This window comes from Callionymus lyra, chromosome 11 (assembly GCF_982586985.1).
Source record: "Callionymus lyra chromosome 11, fCalLyr1.hap1.1, whole genome shotgun sequence".
NCBI classification, from domain to species: domain Eukaryota; kingdom Metazoa; phylum Chordata; class Actinopteri; order Syngnathiformes; family Callionymidae; genus Callionymus; species Callionymus lyra.
Window position 1 is genome coordinate 2,867,501 of NC_141828.1, and position 18,283 is coordinate 2,885,783.

The 18,283-nt window shown below is 39.2% G+C and overlaps 2 protein-coding genes across 9 annotated transcripts in view; both read left to right on the plus strand.

Moving 5' to 3' along the window:
- ccdc88ab (coiled-coil and HOOK domain protein 88ab) overlaps positions 1-7,414 on the plus strand; it is an 85,997-nt gene extending 78,583 nt beyond the window's left edge. For 3 of the 8 annotated variants that reach the window (XM_087803034.1, XM_087803035.1, XM_087803037.1), the window contains 5 exons: positions 1,844-2,074; positions 2,131-2,184; positions 3,444-3,530; positions 3,602-3,882; positions 4,369-7,414. In XM_087803034.1, the coding sequence (XP_087659160.1) occupies positions 1,844-2,074; positions 2,131-2,184; positions 3,444-3,530; positions 3,602-3,882; positions 4,369-5,118 (1,403 nt within the window). In that variant the 3' untranslated portion in view covers positions 5,119-7,414. The remainder of the gene's footprint in view (positions 1-1,843; positions 2,075-2,130; positions 2,185-3,443; positions 3,531-3,601; positions 3,883-4,368) is intronic. The other 5 variants (XM_087803039.1, XM_087803040.1, XR_015713020.1 and 2 more) reach the window with 5 other exon arrangements.
- A 2,109-nt stretch (positions 7,415-9,523) lies between these two features.
- pnpt1 (polyribonucleotide nucleotidyltransferase 1) lies at positions 9,524-17,491 on the plus strand. Its single transcript, XM_087802004.1, has 28 exons — positions 9,524-9,759; positions 10,428-10,488; positions 11,221-11,295; positions 11,362-11,467; positions 11,528-11,577; positions 11,638-11,701; positions 12,761-12,808; positions 12,911-13,024; positions 13,099-13,285; positions 13,759-13,810; positions 13,893-13,950; positions 14,187-14,283; positions 14,366-14,468; positions 14,714-14,784; positions 14,871-14,907; positions 14,973-15,039; positions 15,112-15,201; positions 15,264-15,317; positions 15,770-15,879; positions 15,954-16,025; positions 16,102-16,165; positions 16,228-16,311; positions 16,395-16,478; positions 16,600-16,706; positions 16,791-16,846; positions 16,913-16,991; positions 17,066-17,113; positions 17,204-17,491. Exons 1-28 carry the CDS (start codon positions 9,653-9,655, stop codon positions 17,369-17,371), a joined length of 2,313 nt encoding a protein of 770 aa, XP_087658130.1. The 5' UTR covers positions 9,524-9,652; the 3' UTR covers positions 17,372-17,491.
- Positions 17,492-18,283: the final 792 nt, after the last annotated feature.

Consider the following 18,283-nt stretch of genomic DNA (forward strand, 5'->3'; position numbering starts at 1 on the left):
AAGGTTTAAAACACCTGATGTTCTGCTGCATGACTGAAGGTTCAGTTTCTGGTTCGAATCCTAATGAAGCCTCTTTGATGTTTTGTCGTCAGAATATTGAGTGAATTTAACTTTAAAACTCTTTTATTGACATTTTGTGGTTTTTTAATATCATTTGTTGAATAATTGAATCAAAGAAAAAATAATTTAAACGACTGAAAATATAATTATTTTAATTTTGATATTTTAATTCCAATCATTTTAAAATACATTTTATTTTTTATCAATAAAGACATAAAGTCCCAACGTTTCTATATTGAATTTAAAATGATAGCAATTTGAAATGTAATTTAGAAAAAGTAATCATTTAGAAAACATTCAATTATTCAAATTAAATTATTTGAAAAAAAAAAGTAAAACAAATTTCATCAAAGAAATGATTTAATTTAATTATTAAAACACTTAGAAAACAACAACAGTTCAGTAAACAAACGTTTGAAATGTAAAATATTCAATTTTCTGACGACACCGACTGACAATAAATAAACAAACAGAGTTTGTCTTTAAATCAACAAACATAGTTTGTCTTTAAATAAACAAACATAGTTTGTCTTTAAATCAACAAACATAGTTTGTCTTTAAATAAACAAACATAGTTTGTCTTTAAATCAACAAACATAGTTTGTCTTTAAATCAACAAACATAGTTTGTCTTTAAATCAACAAACATAGTTTGTCTTTAAATCAACAAACATTGTTTGTCTTTAAATCAACAAACATAGTTTGTCTTTAAATCAACAAACATAGTTTGTCTTTAAATAAACAAACATAGTTTGTCTTTAAATCAACAAACATAGTTTGTCTTTAAATCAACAAACATAGTTTGTCTTTAAATCAACAAACATTGTTTGTCTTTAAATAAACAAACATAGTTTGTCTTTAAATCAACAAACATATTTTGTCTTTAAATAAACAAACATAGTTTGTCTTTAAATCAACAAACATAGTTTGTCTTTAAATCAACAAACATAGTTTGTCTTTAAATAAACAAACATAGTTTGTCTTTAAATCAACAAACATAGTTTGTCTTTAAATAAACAAACATAGTTTGTCTTTAAATCAACAAACATAGTTTGTCTTTAAATAAACAAACATAGTTTGTCTTTAAATCAACAAACATAGTTTGTCTTTAAATAAACAAACATAGTTTGTCTTTAAATCAACAAACATAGTTTGTCTTTAAATCAACAAACATTGTTTGTCTTTAAATCAATAAACATAGTTTGTCTTTAAATAAACAAACATAGTTTGTCTTTAAATAAACAAACATAGTTTGTCTTTAAATCAACAAACATAGTTTGTCTTTAAATAAACAAACATAGTTTGTCTTTAAATCAACAAACATAGTTTGTCTTTAAATAAACAAACATAGTTTGTCTTTAAATCAACAAACATAGTTTGTCTTTAAATCAACAAACATAGTTTGTCTTTAAATAAACAAACATAGTTTGTCTTTAAATCAACAAACATAGTTTGTCTTTAAATAAACAAACATAGTTTGTCTTTAAATCAACAAACATAGTTTGTCTTTAAATAAACAAACATAGTTTGTCTTTAAATCAACAAACATAGTTTGTCTTTAAATCAACAAACATTGTTTGTCTTTAAATCAATAAACATAGTTTGTCTTTAAATAAACAAACATAGTTTGTCTTTAAATAAACAAACATAGTTTGTCTTTAAATAAACAAACATAGTTTGTCTTTAAATAAACAAACATAGTTTGTCTTTAAATCAACAAACATTGTTTGTCAACATCAACGACAAGATGATTGAAGGTCATTTACTTGAACTCGTCCGTCCAGCCATGAACGACCTGCTGCAGACGATGGGGGTCACTGGAGGTCCGGTCCCTCAGTGGGCAGGAAGCTCCGAGAACCTGGACCCGGACGACCCGGGGGACGTGGGCGTGACCTCCAGGGGCAGACGTGGAGGTCATCGCATGAAGGATCTCGCTTTCTCCACCAACGCCATCGACTGCGCCGCCCTCACGCTGCCCTCTGCTGGACGAGCCAGGCTGCGGCTGCAGGTCAAAGGTAAAAGGTCGCGCTTCAGGATCTTCTCTCGACTCACGGAGACTTTTCTGTGACAGAAAACGTGTCGTGCGAAGACATCACCGGCGCCTCGGAGGATCCTAAGATGCAAGGTGAGAAGTTTGTTATTGTTTAAGACGTGATTAGATTAGATTAGATCAGATTAGATTAGATTAAATCAGATCAGATCAGACTTTATCGTCACATCTGGAAACATCGTGTGAGAACTTCATCCATAAATCTGGATCAACGTTATTCCCAGTTTAGAACCCAGTCCAGGACTGTTAATCTGTGGTTCTGAGACTCTGACCCAGTTATATGTTCAGTTTTCAGCTCGTGCTGCGAGGACTTCAGATCCGTCGAAACATCTAAACGTCTAAACATCTAAACGTCTAAACATCTAAACGTCTAAACATCTAAACATCTAAACATCTAAACGTCTAAACATCTAAACGTCTAAACGTCTATTTGAAATATTTGACTTGTTCATAATATGTTAAGGAATAATATTAATAATAAATGAAAGCGTTTAATTGTGATATTAGCAGAAATATTATGATTATGTTTATTGATAATAATACAATCATTATTTATGATCAAACAAACTTCTACAATCGATTGAAACAAAAGTAAAAAATGTAGATGAAACAAAATAACAAATGATAAATAAAACGATAACAATAATCATTATATATATGTATATATATGTGTGTGTGTGTGTAGATATATATATATATGTGTGTAGATATATGTGTGTGTATATATATATATGTAGATATATATATATATAGATAGATATATATATCTACATATATATATATATATATATATGTAGATATATATATATATATGTAGATATATATATATATATATGTAGATATATATATATATATATCTCTACATATATATATATATATATATGTGTAGATATATGTGTGTGTATATATATATATATATATATATATATATATATACACACACACATATATATATACAGTTTCTAAAATATATATCAAGATTGTTTTAATGTTCTATGATTAGAAGCTTAAGTAACAGTTGTTCTGACACGTTTTAAACATGTTTTTAATGCGACGTTTAAAACGACATAAAAATACTAGAAATATTGAAGCTTCATCAGAACAAGTGTTTCTTGTCGTCGACGACGAAGTTCAACCAACGAATCGTCGACTGAATGAAAACAAGATGTTTCTTAAAATATTTCCTCGACCGTCTTTGTTGCTCCTGACACCGTGTTGTGCCGGCGAGCTGGCCCGGGTCCAGTGGTCCCGGGTCCACTGGTACCGGCTCTGATGCCATCTGCTGCCTCCGCGGGACACCAGCGTCTGTTCGTCACGATGTGTTTGTGTCGCAGCCTCCAGACCCGCCAGTCTCCATAGCAACAGGACCAGTAGCAACAGCAACAATAACTCCCACCTCGCCTCCCCTCTGGAGGGCAAAGGTACGACCCCCCCCCCCCCCCCCCCCCTCATCCAGATGTGACCCGCCATGACCCTGACCTTTGACCTGCAGGCACTCTGAACGGGACCCTCAGCCGACCCCACAGCGAGAGCAGCGGGGAGTTCAGCCTGAGTCTGGACCAGGACGTGTGGTCCAGCAGCGGCAGCAGTCCGGTCCAGCAGCCCGGCTCGTCCCGCTCGACCCACCAGAGCCCACTGCAGCCGCGGCGCCCCCTGGACCCGGCCGGCGTCACGGGGGCCCCGGGGCCGACCCCGCTCAGGAAGACCGGCTCTCCAGGCAGCGAGGTGCTTTCCCTTCAACAGTTTTTAGACGAGGGTATCGATCCTGCCGAGGTGAGCCTGAGCCCTGTGACCCCTGTGACCCCTGTGACCCCTGAGAGGTTTTTGTTGAGCTGCTGACTCAGGACATAAGATAAGATTTGTGTTGTGTTGTCATGGCGACGGCTTCACAGAAGGAAAATGTTTCAACATAAACATATTTGAATAAAATCATAGAAGAAACTAAATGATTATTATAATAATAAAATGAGATAAAAGGTAATGATAATAAAATACCAAATCAAAGTAAATAAATAAATATAATCATAAAAAATACAAGAGTAAAATGATTATAATGACAAAAAACAATGATTTAAAAAAACAAACGATAATAATAAATATTAGAAAATAACAAAACGATCATGAAGTTCAACGAAAATGACAAAAAGTTGATTAAAAAAGAGGATAATTAAATAAAATCAAAAACAATAATTAAAAAAAACTCTAATATGACGACAATGATCTCAATAAAGGTCTTGATGGATCTTTTCTCTCCTCCAGTCGGGCAGTCAAGAGAATCTCACCGTCGACTCGCCTCGTCTGTCCACGTCCTCGGAGCAGAAGGATCGGACCCTCAAGACCCTGAAGACCCGCGGGATCCTTCGCTCCTGCAGTGGCCGAGCGGCGCCGCTCAGCTCCGAGCGCCCGCCCAGGCAGGCGGGTCGACCCGGCCTGCGGAAGGCGGAGAGCACGCGGGTCCGCGGGTCGGCGCCGCCGCGCCACGGCCTGTCGGCGCAGGGCAGGGCGGCGTCGGTGTCGGAGCGCCTGGACTCGTCGGCGCTGCCTCGCGCCAGCAGCGTCATCTCCACGGCCGAGGGCAGCAGCCGCCGCACCAGCATCCACGACCTGCTGTCCAAGGACCAGCGCCAGCCGGTGTCGGTGGACGACGCGCCCGCCGAGCCCGCCGAGCCCGCCGCCCGGTCCAGTGAGTACAGCGCCCCCCTCCCCAAGTCACTCAGCCTGCCCTGCCACAGCCTGGACGACCCCGACCTGTCCACCCTCCAGTCCTTCCTCGGACCCTCCTTCACGGTCGAGTCCATCCTCATGGACTCCATCTTTAGCCAGTCTTCGGGGCAGAACCTCCCCTTCCTGTCCCTCAACCCCGCCCTGGTCAGCAACATCAGCGGACCCCCAAACAAACCCCCCCCGCCTGACCAGAGCGGTCCCGGTCCAGACCCGGGGGATCATTCGGACGAGCCGCTCGACCCGGAGGACGGTCAGTCTCTGTGGTACGAGTACGGCTGCGTGTGATTGACAGGAGGGGGCGGGTCGACTCGGACCTGCATGTTTGTTTCTCATCGCCTGCTTCTGCGACGGGACTTCTGCGGGAATCCGTCCGACAACCTTTTTCGTTGCTTCCATCAAGACTATTATCTTCTCTCGCCGACGGGGTCAGATAATAGCTCCGCCCACTTCTGCTCTCGCTGCATGACCCCCGGAGTGTTGTTGTTGTTGTTTGTTGTTGTTGTTGTTGACGAGGCTTCATTCACAGGCTGAGGTCGAACACAAAAACAATCTTTCCTCGCGTTTGTGAATGAGGCCGAAGTCATGTGACCGGAGTAAACCTTTGATACAGAGAAGACTCCGAGACGAGCGCGACTCCGTGCGGATCCTGTTATTTATTTCTGTCAGTGACCTTTGACCTTTGTCCTGCAGATGTGGAGGGCAGGAAGTCTAAAGGCAGGAGTGGGGAGCCCTGCTGACCCCCCACCCTCGTCTGTCTGCCACTGTGAGCGGGGTGAGTGGGGGGGGGGGTTTCCATGGGAACCCCAAACGTTGTAACGATGTCGTCCACCCTGCTCTGCACTTGACCCCTGACCCCCCCCCTGACCCCCCACTGTCTCAGGTGTGCATGACTCACGAGCTTCTGTTTGTTTGTGAGTTTACGTCATAAATCTGCTGCTAGATGCTACGGTTTCATTCAAATGACCTTTGAACCCTTTTAATGACTTCCTGCAAGAATCACTTCAAACGACTTCATTCATTAAATAATTCAACGAGTACTTCTTGATCTGTAACAACATTGTTTGATTAAAATTAAAGTGTAACTTATTAAAGATAACGTTCTTGATCCGTACTTACATTATAACGTTTACATTAATATTAAAGCATGTATTAACGTATTAATCTATGCTTTAATTCATTCGTATACTTAATTTGACATCAATGATAAAATAATTCTGTTAAACACATTAATTTATTGAGTTTATTCAGGAAAATTAAATATTTATGCTTGTATTTTATTCTGAAAAATCGACTTTCTTCCGTAATAACTGATTAAATCAAGTCTACCTTGAATTTGTTCCTGGAAAGTTTCCAGACGAGGCTGAAACGTCTTTTTCTCACTATTGCGTCTCTGAGGTTTGTTTAGATGTTTCTCTCTGTAACGTTTGGAGAAACAAAAAACGTCAGATCTTCTGTGTTTTATTTTGAAATGAAAGACGGAAGTAGCTTTACATCCTGTTTCCGTCAAACAAGTCGCGCACAGAAGCGCTTCAAAACTACTCAGTGACGTCATCGACGGATCATTTAGTTTCCGTTTGAAAAAAAGCGATTTGAAAGGAAACCGTAGTTGTGGGTGTTTCTGCTTCCGGTTGCTTGTCTGTAGCTGCATGCATGGCTTCAGTGTCACACTGACATGTTTCCCCCTGTAGTTGTCGGCATGTAGCTGCCGAAGGTTGGTTCCGGTTCTTTCTCTGAGCGAAACCGAAGCGTGTTGCGTTCACGGACGACTCAGTATTTACACACGTCAACTCACACAAACACTAGTTCTCACTATTATTTAAAAACACACTTTTTGTTTTTCCCCAAATAGGATTTTTAATCAATAGTTTTTATAAGAACAAGCAACATTTTTTTTTTTTTAAATAAACCTTTTTTCAACGTTTTGTACACAAAAAGAAAGACACTTAAACGGTTTCTAATAAAAATCCAAACTAGGAAATCAATGAATGGAACATTTTGTGTAAATAAGTTTTGATGAAGTTTCTTAAACGAAACAATAAGATGAAGTCGTAAGTGAACGAAGGCACGATTGTCTCTTTAATTGTCTCTTCTCTGCTCTTCTGGGTCGTCCTGGGATTCAGGGAGAAAGTCTGCAGTGAGAAAAGATTGTAACTTGTTTTCCTTCCGACTTTACTTTGATTCTGAGCGGAGAGAAGTGTTTGAAGGTTTCCTCCTTGAATCAAGGAACCGAGTGTTGCTCTTCTTCAGGTGTTACTGAACATGCACTCGTACCTGCGGACGATTCAAGTGCCAACGTGTAAATGGACTTTTCTTCTTGAGCGGCTGGACGAGCGCCTGCATGTCAAACAATCTGCATGAACAATCACGAGCTCCAGGATCTTCACCTGAAGACCACGACTGGAGCTTCAGACTCATCATCCTAGTCTTAGAAACATGTTAGAGTTTGAAGAAAAAGCACAACTTAATTCTGTCCCGCGACCTTTGGGTGACCTTTCTGTGATGAAGATGACGATGAAGAAGAAATCCTCCTTTTCCACTTTTACATGATTCCATGTGATGTCATTAAAGTTCATCAAAATAATCTTTCTGTGTTTTGTCTTAAATATAGTTGTGTTTGTTTAAATGTCGCACGTTTTTATTTTACAATCAAATCCATTTTCGAATTATAAAAGTTGTCGTAACTTAAAATATGTTTTGAATCCAAACATGTCAATCTTTTATCTCCATTATTTCTCACTTTGATTCGGAGTTTAAACTCTGTAAAGAAAGTATTATTCCAACGGCAACGAGTTCTGCAGACGATGCACTGATGTGTTTTGGGTAAAAGAGAGCTAAGCTAAAGGGCTCTCAGTACCACGTGTTGACCGTCACCAACGATCAAACTAAAAAGAAAAACTCTCACAGAGGGTGAGACCTTGTTTCATGTAATTGATTAATTAAATGTAATTATACATGTATTACTGTCTGGATCAGAAACACTTCAGATATTTTAACGATTCATTTTTATTTTCTCACTTGAATGTGTGAGTCACTGGTTTTACTCTAATTTCATTTAACTTTTTTTATTCATTCTATTCTGAACCGACAATAAACCTGTTTCTGGTTCTAATAATTAACTCCTAAATCACGTCATTCGTTCACTTTCCGATGAACCGTTTCCTGAATTACCTCTTCTGACCGCTAGAGGACACTGTTGACACGAACCTTCATGAGAGGAGAAGAAGAAACTAGAGGCGACTGAAGACACACGTGTTTACAAACATGTTCTTAAGGTCAGGTGTGTCGAGGAGCTCAGGTGAGTTCGTGTCTGTTGTTCAAGTGAACTTTGAACTCTCGAGCGCTCGTGAACCTCCGGTACAAACTGGCTTCATGCTCAGCAGCGACACCTGCTGGATCACGGCCGTCATTGTAGGCAAAGACAGGTAACTTCGTCCAGGTGAAAAAAACTTGATTTTGAAAAAAGGAAAATTATGAAATATTAGATATTCAGACATGTTTATTTTTACCCATTAAGAAAAGTAACCTGATCTTTGGCTTCTACATAAAATACGAGTTTGATTTACTTTAAATGTGTATTTTTGGACAGTTTTTCATTTTTCAACACAAATGTTACTATTTTTTTAAAATTTAGAATCTCTTTTTGTAACTTTTTGTAACTTTTTGTAACTTTATGTAACTTCTCAGATTCCTGTCCAGTGGAAGCAGCGACAGTAAATAAAGGCTTAGACTGATTAGAATATGATGTAGAAATGTACGGTTTTAATAATAAATTACAATCAAAAGCTTAATTAAACCATTTATTTGTTGTAGTTTTGTTTCGTCCGTCATGTTCCAATAATAATATTAATAATGAAACTTTTTATTCAAATGTGTCTCATTTTAATGCACTAATTCAGATTAAGAGACTTTTATTGCCAGAGATCTAAACACAACACAGTATGTTTGTGGCGTCAGTAGAGAATGAAATAGTAAAATAACACAAAGTAACAAAAGATAAACAGATACAAGTTTACCTTACCTTACCTTACCTTAAGTAGACTCAGATGCAGAGATTTACACACAACAAACGGATTAAAGATTTATTTCACTTTAACCGCAAAAACTATTTTGAAGAAATACATATTTATTCCATAAGAATATAATTGTTTGAAAAATAGTTTAATCTTGTGTTGAATATTTTTCTAAGATTTCGTTCAAACAATATTACTTTAGATTCTATCATCTTGTTCTTTCTCTTTCTTTCTCTTTGTTCTTGTTCTTATTTTATTTATTTTTTATGAAAAATTGCTGTATTTGCTGTGGCTAATTAGAAAAAAAAACAATTTCTCAATAAAGTTCTACCTAAACTAAACTAAGTTTGTTTTATTTGTCCAATAAATTATTTAGTTCTATTTCACCAAAAGTCTCGTCAATCTGTCGTAACATTTTTATATTAATATTTATATTTACAGCTTATAGACAAACAACTGTCATTTTTATCAATAATACATGCTCGTTAAAATATACTCTTTAGTCCTTGTTTTAGGTAAAGTAATGATTTAAAAATCCAATAAATAATAATTCTTAACATGTTCTAACTTTCAATGACTTTGGCGTCACAGACTGTAAGATGACGTTCCCGTCCGGACTCTTTTTACCGTGACACACACATATGAGACTGACCAATCAGATCGTTCGTTGCTCAAGTTATTTCCGCCACAAAATGTTTCCCCGCATGTGACGAACATCAAGCGTTCAAACGCTGTATCTTCTGACTCTGACCAGCCTTAGGAGTCAGATTTATTTTTTTACTTCTTGTTTCTAGAACCTTCAGCCACACATGACGTATCTCCGCCATCTTGGCCGCTGGTTCGCGCGCCGCGATCGTTGTTGTCGTCAGACTGCGTTCAGAAGCAACGCCAGTGTGTCTGTGCTGCTGGAGGACAAGTGAGTGTGTTCGTGTGACTGACACACACTTGTGTGTTCGTGTGACAGACACACACTTGTGTGTTCGTGTGACTGACACACACTTGTGTGTTCGTGTGACTGACACACACTTGTGTGTTCGTGTGACTGACACACACTTGTGTGTTCGTGTGACTGACACACACTTGTGTGTTCGTGTGACTGACACACACTTGTGTGTTCGTGTGACAGACACACACTTGTGTGTTCGTGTGACTGACACACACTTGTGTGTTCGTGTGACTGACACACACTTGTGTGTTCGTGTGACTGACACACACTTGTGTGTTCGTGTGACTGACACACACTTGTGTGTTCGTGTGACAGACACACACTTGTGTGTTCGTGTGACTGACACACACTTGTGTGTTCGTGTGACTGACACACACTTGTGTGTTCGTGTGACTGACACACACTTGTGTGTTCGTGTGACTGACACACACTTGTGTGTTCGTGTGACTGACACACACTTGTGTGTTCGTGTGACTGACACACAACAAGTGTGTGTCCCGAGTCTCGCTATAATGTTGTTTGTTGACGGTTCAGAGGGTCTGACCTTGTGTTGACATGTGACGTCATCAGGTGGTTCAGGTAGAACTTTATTGATCCTCAGGAGAGACTTTACTGAAGATCTTTTGTTCTTGTTTCAGGAAGTTGCAGATCTCCTCTGGGAAGCTCGCCCGGTTTGCGGATGGATCTGCTGTTGTCCAGGTATAAACAACCTTCTACTAAGAATAATAATAATATTAATGATGATGATGATGATGATGAAGATAAAGAAGATAATGATGATGATGATGATGATGAAGAAAATGATGATGATGAAGAAGCTCAAACATTATAAACAACCTTCCACTAAGAATAATGATAATATTAATGATAATAATGATGATGATGATGATGAAGATAAAGAAGATAATGATGATGATGAAGAAAATGATGATGATGAAGAAGCTCAAACATTATAAACAACCTTCCACTAAGAACAATAATAATATTAATGATAATAATGATGATGATGATGATGAAGATAAAGAAGATAATGATGATGATGATGATGATGATGAAGAAAATGATGATGATGAAGATGAAGAAGCTCAAACATTATAAACAACCTTCCACTAAGAATAATGATAGTGATGAAGATGATGATGATAATGAAGAAGATAATTATGATGATGATGATGATGAAGAAGATAATGATGATGATGATGAAGAAGATAATGATGATGATGAAGAAGATAATTATGATGATGATGAAGATAATGATAATGATGATGAAGATGAAGATAATGATGATGAAGATAATGATGATGAAGATGATGAAGATAATGATGATGAAGAAGATAATGATGATGATGATGATGAAGAAGATAATGATGATGAAGAAGATAATGATAATGATGATGATGATGATGATGATGATGTTGTTTCCACTCACAGCTCGGGGAGACGTCAGTGATGGTGACGGCCGTGAGCAAAACAAAACCATCACCTTCACAGTTCCTGCCTCTGGTGGTACGACGTTACCTTCACGTCACAAACGTCTGTCGCTCGACCTTCATCGTAGCGTTTGATTGACAGGTGGACTACAGACAAAAAGCCGCCGCCGCAGGAAGGATCCCTACAAACCATCTGCGGCGAGAGATCGGCACGAGCGACGAGGAGATCCTGAGCAGCAGATTGATCGGTGAGTGAAGTGAGCGACTCACTTGAACTGTCATGAAGGAATGTTGTGTTTGTTGTTCAGACAGATCCATCAGACCTATTTTCCCTTCTGGATACTACTACGACACACAGGTTTGCACTTCAGTTTTCAAGATTAATGTCCTGTGTTGATGTTTATTTGTTTGTGTGTAGGTCGTGTGTAACCTTCTGGCTGTGGACGGTGTCAACGATCCTGATGTTCTGGCCATTAATGCAGGTGAACGAAGACTTCAGTGTGTTGTTGTGTTTATCAGTCACACGAGTGCAGTTTAAATCAAACCATCATCAACACAACATTGAGTCGTGGGGGCAGCAGCCAGAGCAAAGACAGCTAGACTTTTCTGTCCCTGATAAACGTCTTCCAACTGTTCTGAGAGTCAGAGTCTCCTACATGTTCTGGCTCCTTATATTTAGCCTTTTGTATTAATGTTTTTGGTCAAGATTTCTTCTGCAAGTATTGAGATCATTAAAAAATAAAATTATTTCATATCAATTTATTTCTTTTCATATTTTATGTACGTGGTTAAAACACAACTTAAATGTGGACAAAACTGAAACTCTGGTGATTGTTGATGATAAAGTTCAGGGTTGAGTCAGTACTTGAGTGACTTATGTCAGTCTGTCAAACTGAGCCTGAGAAACCTGGGTGTTGTATTTGATAAAGACATGTCTCTTGTTCAACACTGAAGAAAACTGACCAGAAACTGTTTCCTTCAACTGAGAAAAATCTCTAAACTTAGGAAAATGTTGTCAGAACATGATCTGGATCTTATAATCCATGCGTTTGTTTCTTCTCGTCTGGACTATTGTAACAGTTTATTTTTGTGTCTAAACAAGAAGGATCTTAATTCTGAGCCGCTCTAGTAGAAGAACTCACATTTCTCTTTCAAACTCTTCACTAGTTTCTTTCAGGATCATTTTAAAATTCTGGTTCTTATTTTCAGATCTATTCATGGTCAGACCTTCTTTTTTCCCCCTCATATTTCTTCGCTTTTCGCTTGACGGCCCCTAACGACCGTCACCGTGTATAATACGGTCCCTGAGGAAATGTAATCGTCCATCTTTGTCCTTGTTAGACGAGCTCAGAACACTTTCAAAAATGTAGAGACCAAGACTCCTAAACCGTCCGAATCCTGCATTAGTGTCGTGTCGCCTCAGACCAAAGCTACTCAAAGAGGGAGTTTCTCTGTCATTTGAACCTAAATAAAGTAAAAACTTAAAAAGTGTAAATCAAACAATAAAAGGTTCATAACAGTGTTTTTTCCTCCAATCACAGCCTCTGCTGCTCTCGCTCTGTCCGACATCCCGTGGGACGGTCCGATCGGTGAGTCACGTCTGAGATGATTCGTGCTCGGATCTTCTTTCACCGGAGACTTGTGTGTGTGTGTGTGTGTGTGTGTGTGTGTGTGTGTGTGTGTGTGCGCAGGTGCCGTCCGTGTGGGTTTGTTGAATGGAAACCTGCTGGTCAACCCCACCAGAGCAGAGATGGCAGCCAGTAAACTCAACATGATCATCGCTGGAGCCCCGAGCAACCAAGTGGGTAAGAGTCCATCTCCTCCTGGTGCATCTTCATCCATCGTCCTGGTGCGAGAACGTCTGCCTCTGTCGTGTCAGTGATGATCGAAGCGTCGGCGGAGAACGTCCTGCAGCAGGACTTCTGTCACGCCGTCAAAGTGGGCGTCAAACAAACGCAGAAGATCATCTCCGCCATCCAGAAGCTGGTCCGGGAGCAGAACGTCAAGAAGCGAGGGCCGGTCAAGATGTTCTCTGCTCCGGCAGTGATGGTGGACGAAGTGCGACAGTGAGTTAAGATCAGTCGTCGATTCTTTTACTTTCGGCTGAAAACAAACATTTCTCATGTTTGTGTTTAGTCTTGTGACGTCGCTGTGAAACTATAGAACAGATTTTTTGAATCTTAATTAAAAGTTGCATTTTTAATATTACTAAAATCTATTTGTTTTTAAGATTCATTGATCAAAGATGCATCTTTTGTTCGCTTGACTGAACAAATGATTAAGATTCGTTCATATAACAGATGGATTTAAAATGGATGTAAATATGTTCAGATTTATAATTCTTGCTACTTTTGTTCGCCTTCATTTGAATGTTCACCCAGACTTTTCTAATGGAATGATGCTCTTTACATTGACCCTTGTGTTGCCTCTGGGTCAAGGGTCAACGACCTCCACCACTGTAAATGTATGGAAGCCAGTTGACCTTTGACCCAGAGACGCACACAGGTTAAGCTTTACATGCAACATTGTTCACTTTCAGATCCGCATCAGATAAGATTTATGCAGTTTTCACCGACTACTCTCATGACAAAGTAACGGTTTTTTACTTTTTTAAATCTTATACTGTTTTTACAATTGAACTCATTTTCCCTAACATTGCTGAACATCTTGCAGATTTCACGAGACGATGCCATCAACAAGATTCGACTAGATATGGAACAAATCCTCAGAAGTAAGAAACTATGATAAGCTTTATAATAATATAATAAGCACATTTGAAAGAATCGATTGTTTCAAATCCAATGAAATCTTAACTTTATCAATATGTTCCTGAGACGGTTGTAAAGTATAATTTACGTGAATCTTAAGAGTTATAATCATCATTGAAATCATATATAATGGGAGTGAAAATGATGTTTTTCATGGTTATAAATAAATAATATTTACAAAGTTTGATCTGTTTTTCAGCAAAGTTTCCTCAAGCAGAACCTTTTGAAATCATCGAATCCTTCAACGTTGTCAGCAAAGAAATCTTCAGGAATTTAGTTTTAAACGAGTACAAACGGTACTAATGTTTGTTGTTTTGTCACCTGGTTACTGAGATGCTGGTTTCTTCCATTAAAGTGTGTGTGTGTGTGTGTGTGTAGGTGTGACGGGCGGGAGCTGACGGCTGTGAGGAGCATCTCCTGTGAGGTCGACCTCTTTAAACCCCTTCATGGATCTGCTCTGTTCCAGAGAGGACAGACTCAGGTGGGTTTAAACTCAGTTGAACGTGACTGTTCAGTATTTTAGGTAATAATGTGGAAACTGACTAAAACTGAAGGATTATAATTGTATTATTATGCTCCTGTGGTTAACTGTCTGGTAAATAAAGTTATAAAAGTGTGAGATGCGTGAAAAGAATATTCAATCTCTACTTGAATGATTCAAATCTAATGACCAAACGAGTGTTTGCGACACAAAAGTACATCTGGACTCTGATGGTTTGTCTGCAGGTCCTCAGCAGCGTCACCTTCGATTCCCTGGAGTCCAGCGTGAAAGCGAACGTCATCACCACCGCGCTGAGGTAGAACCATGAGAACCATGAGAACCATGAGAACCATGATCAACGTCTTCATGTTGAAACGAGATGTTTTCTTTCTCTCTCCACAGTGGCGTCAAAGACAAAAACTTCATGTTGCATTATGAGGTAAAATCTTTGGTATTTTGTTTCACAAAGATTGAAGAGGAATAAATAAAGTTCGTCTCTTCCAGTTCCCACCGTATGCAACCAATGAAATCGGGAGGCTGGGAGGCTCGAACCGGCGAGAGCTCGGTCACGGTTTGTGTTAAAGAAGGATTTGATGTTTGAAGAAGAACTCTTGGATGTGACCGAAGACTGATGTGTTTCCAGGAGCTCTGGCGGAAAAGGCTCTGAGGCCCGTCGTCCCCAAAGATTTTCCGTTCACCATCCGGGTCACGTCCGAGGTGTTGGAGTCAAACGGTTTGTTTTCTTGTCGTCGTCCAGTGAGCATCAAACAGGTGAACATGTGATCGTCTTCACAGGCTCGTCCTCCATGGCCTCGGCCTGCGGCGGCAGCCTCGCCCTGATGGACGCAGGTGAGGGACTGATGGTCCAGAAGCTTCTTGTCACTTTAGATAGTGACGTATTTACGCCCCTTAGAAACTCTTGAAGGAATATAGAATAAACCCTAAAGTCACATTTTATTGAACATATATTTATTTGTTGATAAAACATCAGTAACTTTGAATGAAAACTTTCACGGAGCAGGTGTTTGAACTGTTTTAATTACATTTCTATTAACTATTATAATAATTATTATTTACTGTATTTCATATATTATTATCACTTTATCCATTTCAAAGTATCCTGTTCTCTAACATGATTTTATTATATGAAGTCTAAATGAAAGTGTAAGGTACGGTCGTTGTTGTATTTAACCTGATGATGATAAATGTTGTAATAATATCTTGAATCTATTATATTTAAACATTTGAATCACATGACACTATAAAGTAATACATTTAAACAGTATAAACATTCTTTGTAGGTGTTCCGATCTTGTCTCCTGTGGCCGGCGTAGCCATCGGCCTGATCTCCACGTCCTCGCCAGACAATCCCGCTCTGATGCTGGACTACAGATTACTGACCGACATCCTGGTCAGTCGCTCTCTTCACGCTGTGGAACATGTTGTCAACGTTTGACTTGATGCTGAACTGTGGCTGTGGATCAGGGCATCGAGGACTATCTGGGCGACATGGACTTCAAACTGGCAGGAACCAACAAAGGCATCACAGCGTTGCAGGTCGTTGAAGGAAAAGACGTGAATCGTTTCCCCTTCTTCACTCAAGCTCTCGTTTTCATCGTCGTTTTCCTTCCAGGTTGACGTGAAGATTCCAGGTCTTCCTCTGACGGTCGTCATGGACGCGATCCAAGACGCCACAGGTTTGCCTTCAAGGTTGAGACGCAGTCAAGAAACGCGGTTGAGTCTTTGTCGTGGATTTCAGCGGCGAAAGGGAAGATTCTTGGCATCATGAACAAATGCATCGTCAAACCGCGATCCCGGAGGAAAGAGAACGGACCGGTCGTAGGTGTGTTTGCGACAAACACTCGCCGGAACGACACGTTCAAGCGACTCCTTCAGCGTTCGACCTCAACTTTCTTTCTGTGTCAGAAAACGTGCGAGTTCCTGTTTCTAGACGAGCGCAGTTTGTCGGCGTCGGAGGATACAACCTGCGCAAGCTTCAGGCCCAGATGGGTATTTTCAATTCAAACTCGACTCTTGTGTGATCTTAGAAATGATTCAATCATTTGGGAAAAACAACATTTGAATGAACCGCATTAGAAATGTTCAATGTTCTGGACTTCTTCTTCTGAAGGAGTCACGGTGAGTCGTGTGGACGAAGAGACCTTCTCTGTGTTCGCACCGACGCCCGGAGCCATGAGCGAAGCTCAAGAATTCATCGACGAGCTCTGCAAAGATGACGTGAGTAAAGAAACATTTGTTAAACTTAAATAAACAACGTTACAGATAAAGGAAAGAAGTTTAAACGACACTTTCTGGCCACAGCAAGAACAACAGCTGGAGTTTGGAGCCATTTATAACGCCACCATCACGGAGCTCCGGTTCGATCCTGAGTCATGAAGCATGTGTCGTGACTGTCCTCGTGTTGATCGTCTGTTTGTCTGCAGAGATAACGGAGTCTTGATCAAACTGTATCCCAACATGAGTCCCGTCCTGCTACACAACTCACAACTGGACAACAAACGGGTAAAAAAAACATTTTTTACGAATCAATCTTGGTAAAGAATTTAAAATGGCCAACGATTATATTTTTCCTTCAGGTGGAACACCCGAGTGCTCTTGGGCTGGAGGTGGGACAACAGATTCGAGTATGTCTGACAGTCCCTCAAACTTGTCGTCAAAAGAAAGTGTAAAAACAACTTGAATTCTTCTTCTTCTTCTTCTTCTTCTTCTTCCAGGTGAAATACTTCGGCCGCGACCCGTCCAACGGACAGATGAGAATCTCGCGGAAGGTCCTTCAGTCGCCTGCTGCCACTAAAATAAAGACTTTAAGTGATAAAAAAAGCATCTCCATGATGACGAGCGACGAGGAAATATCCGACTCCCAACTCGAGACAAAGATCTGAACGTGAAACTTGTGAAGCTCTTCAAATGTCATCATGAAGACATTAGAAAATGATGAATCGTGTTTAAAAAATTAGATTTTTCTCATTGTGTTGATGTTAATAAACTTGTTTTAATCTCTATTTGTTTTCATTTCTCTAATAGAGTTCTACTGAGCTGACATACAACCTTAAGAAATCTTAAATCTTAATTTTCTTATATTTGGAAGAAGCTTAAATGTTGTGTAACCAAGTTAATATTCTTCTAATGTTCAGTATAATTAAATGAGGATCTTCTAAAGGAGAATCTTGAGAAAGATATAATACAGCAGGAGAAATAATAAACACCAAAAGAGGATTGTGACACATTATCTTAAAAGATAAGATGATTAACGATGATTTGTTTGAGACTCTGTGTGGAGCTGGTTTGAAAAGAATAGTCTGCAGAATGTACATGGAAGAAAAAAACGGAATCATTTCATCTGTAAGATAAAGAATGTCAGGCTCAATAAGGTAATCATTTTTGCAAAATAGATCAAGAAAAAATAATTAACAGCATATATTGAAATGTGTTTTTAAATACACTCCATATAAAGGTGTATTTAAATAAAGAAATATGTATTTCCCTGCCTGGAAAAGCGCTATACAAATAAAAATTACTTACTTATTTATATTGTGTATTTTAAAAGAGTTAATTACCTACAACTCTTAGCGTATATTTGCTCGTGTTATTCAACCACTGGATGTTTCTCTTCATCCTAACATGGGAAGAAAGATCAATTGTAAGAATCTTTATATTGATCATAAAAATCCTTCCTTCAAGTGTGTTCTTTGAAAATGACCTAAAACAGATAAACAGGATTTAATATTATTTAAACATTATTCCACAGACGATAGTTGTTTGATTATTAAAACACGAAGATTAAAAGCAACATG

Excerpts from the sequence above, each read along its gene's own strand:
- pnpt1 (XM_087802004.1), top strand. The coding sequence starts at position 9,653 with ATGACGTATCTCCGCCATCTTGGCCGCTGGTTCGCGCGCCGCGATCGT. Across the intron at positions 11,296-11,361 it reads CACAGTTCCTGCCTCTGGTG|GTGGACTACAGACAAAAAGC; the intron begins GTACGACGTTAC and ends TTTGATTGACAG. Across the intron at positions 12,809-12,910 it reads CCCGTGGGACGGTCCGATCG|GTGCCGTCCGTGTGGGTTTG; the intron begins GTGAGTCACGTC and ends GTGTGTGCGCAG.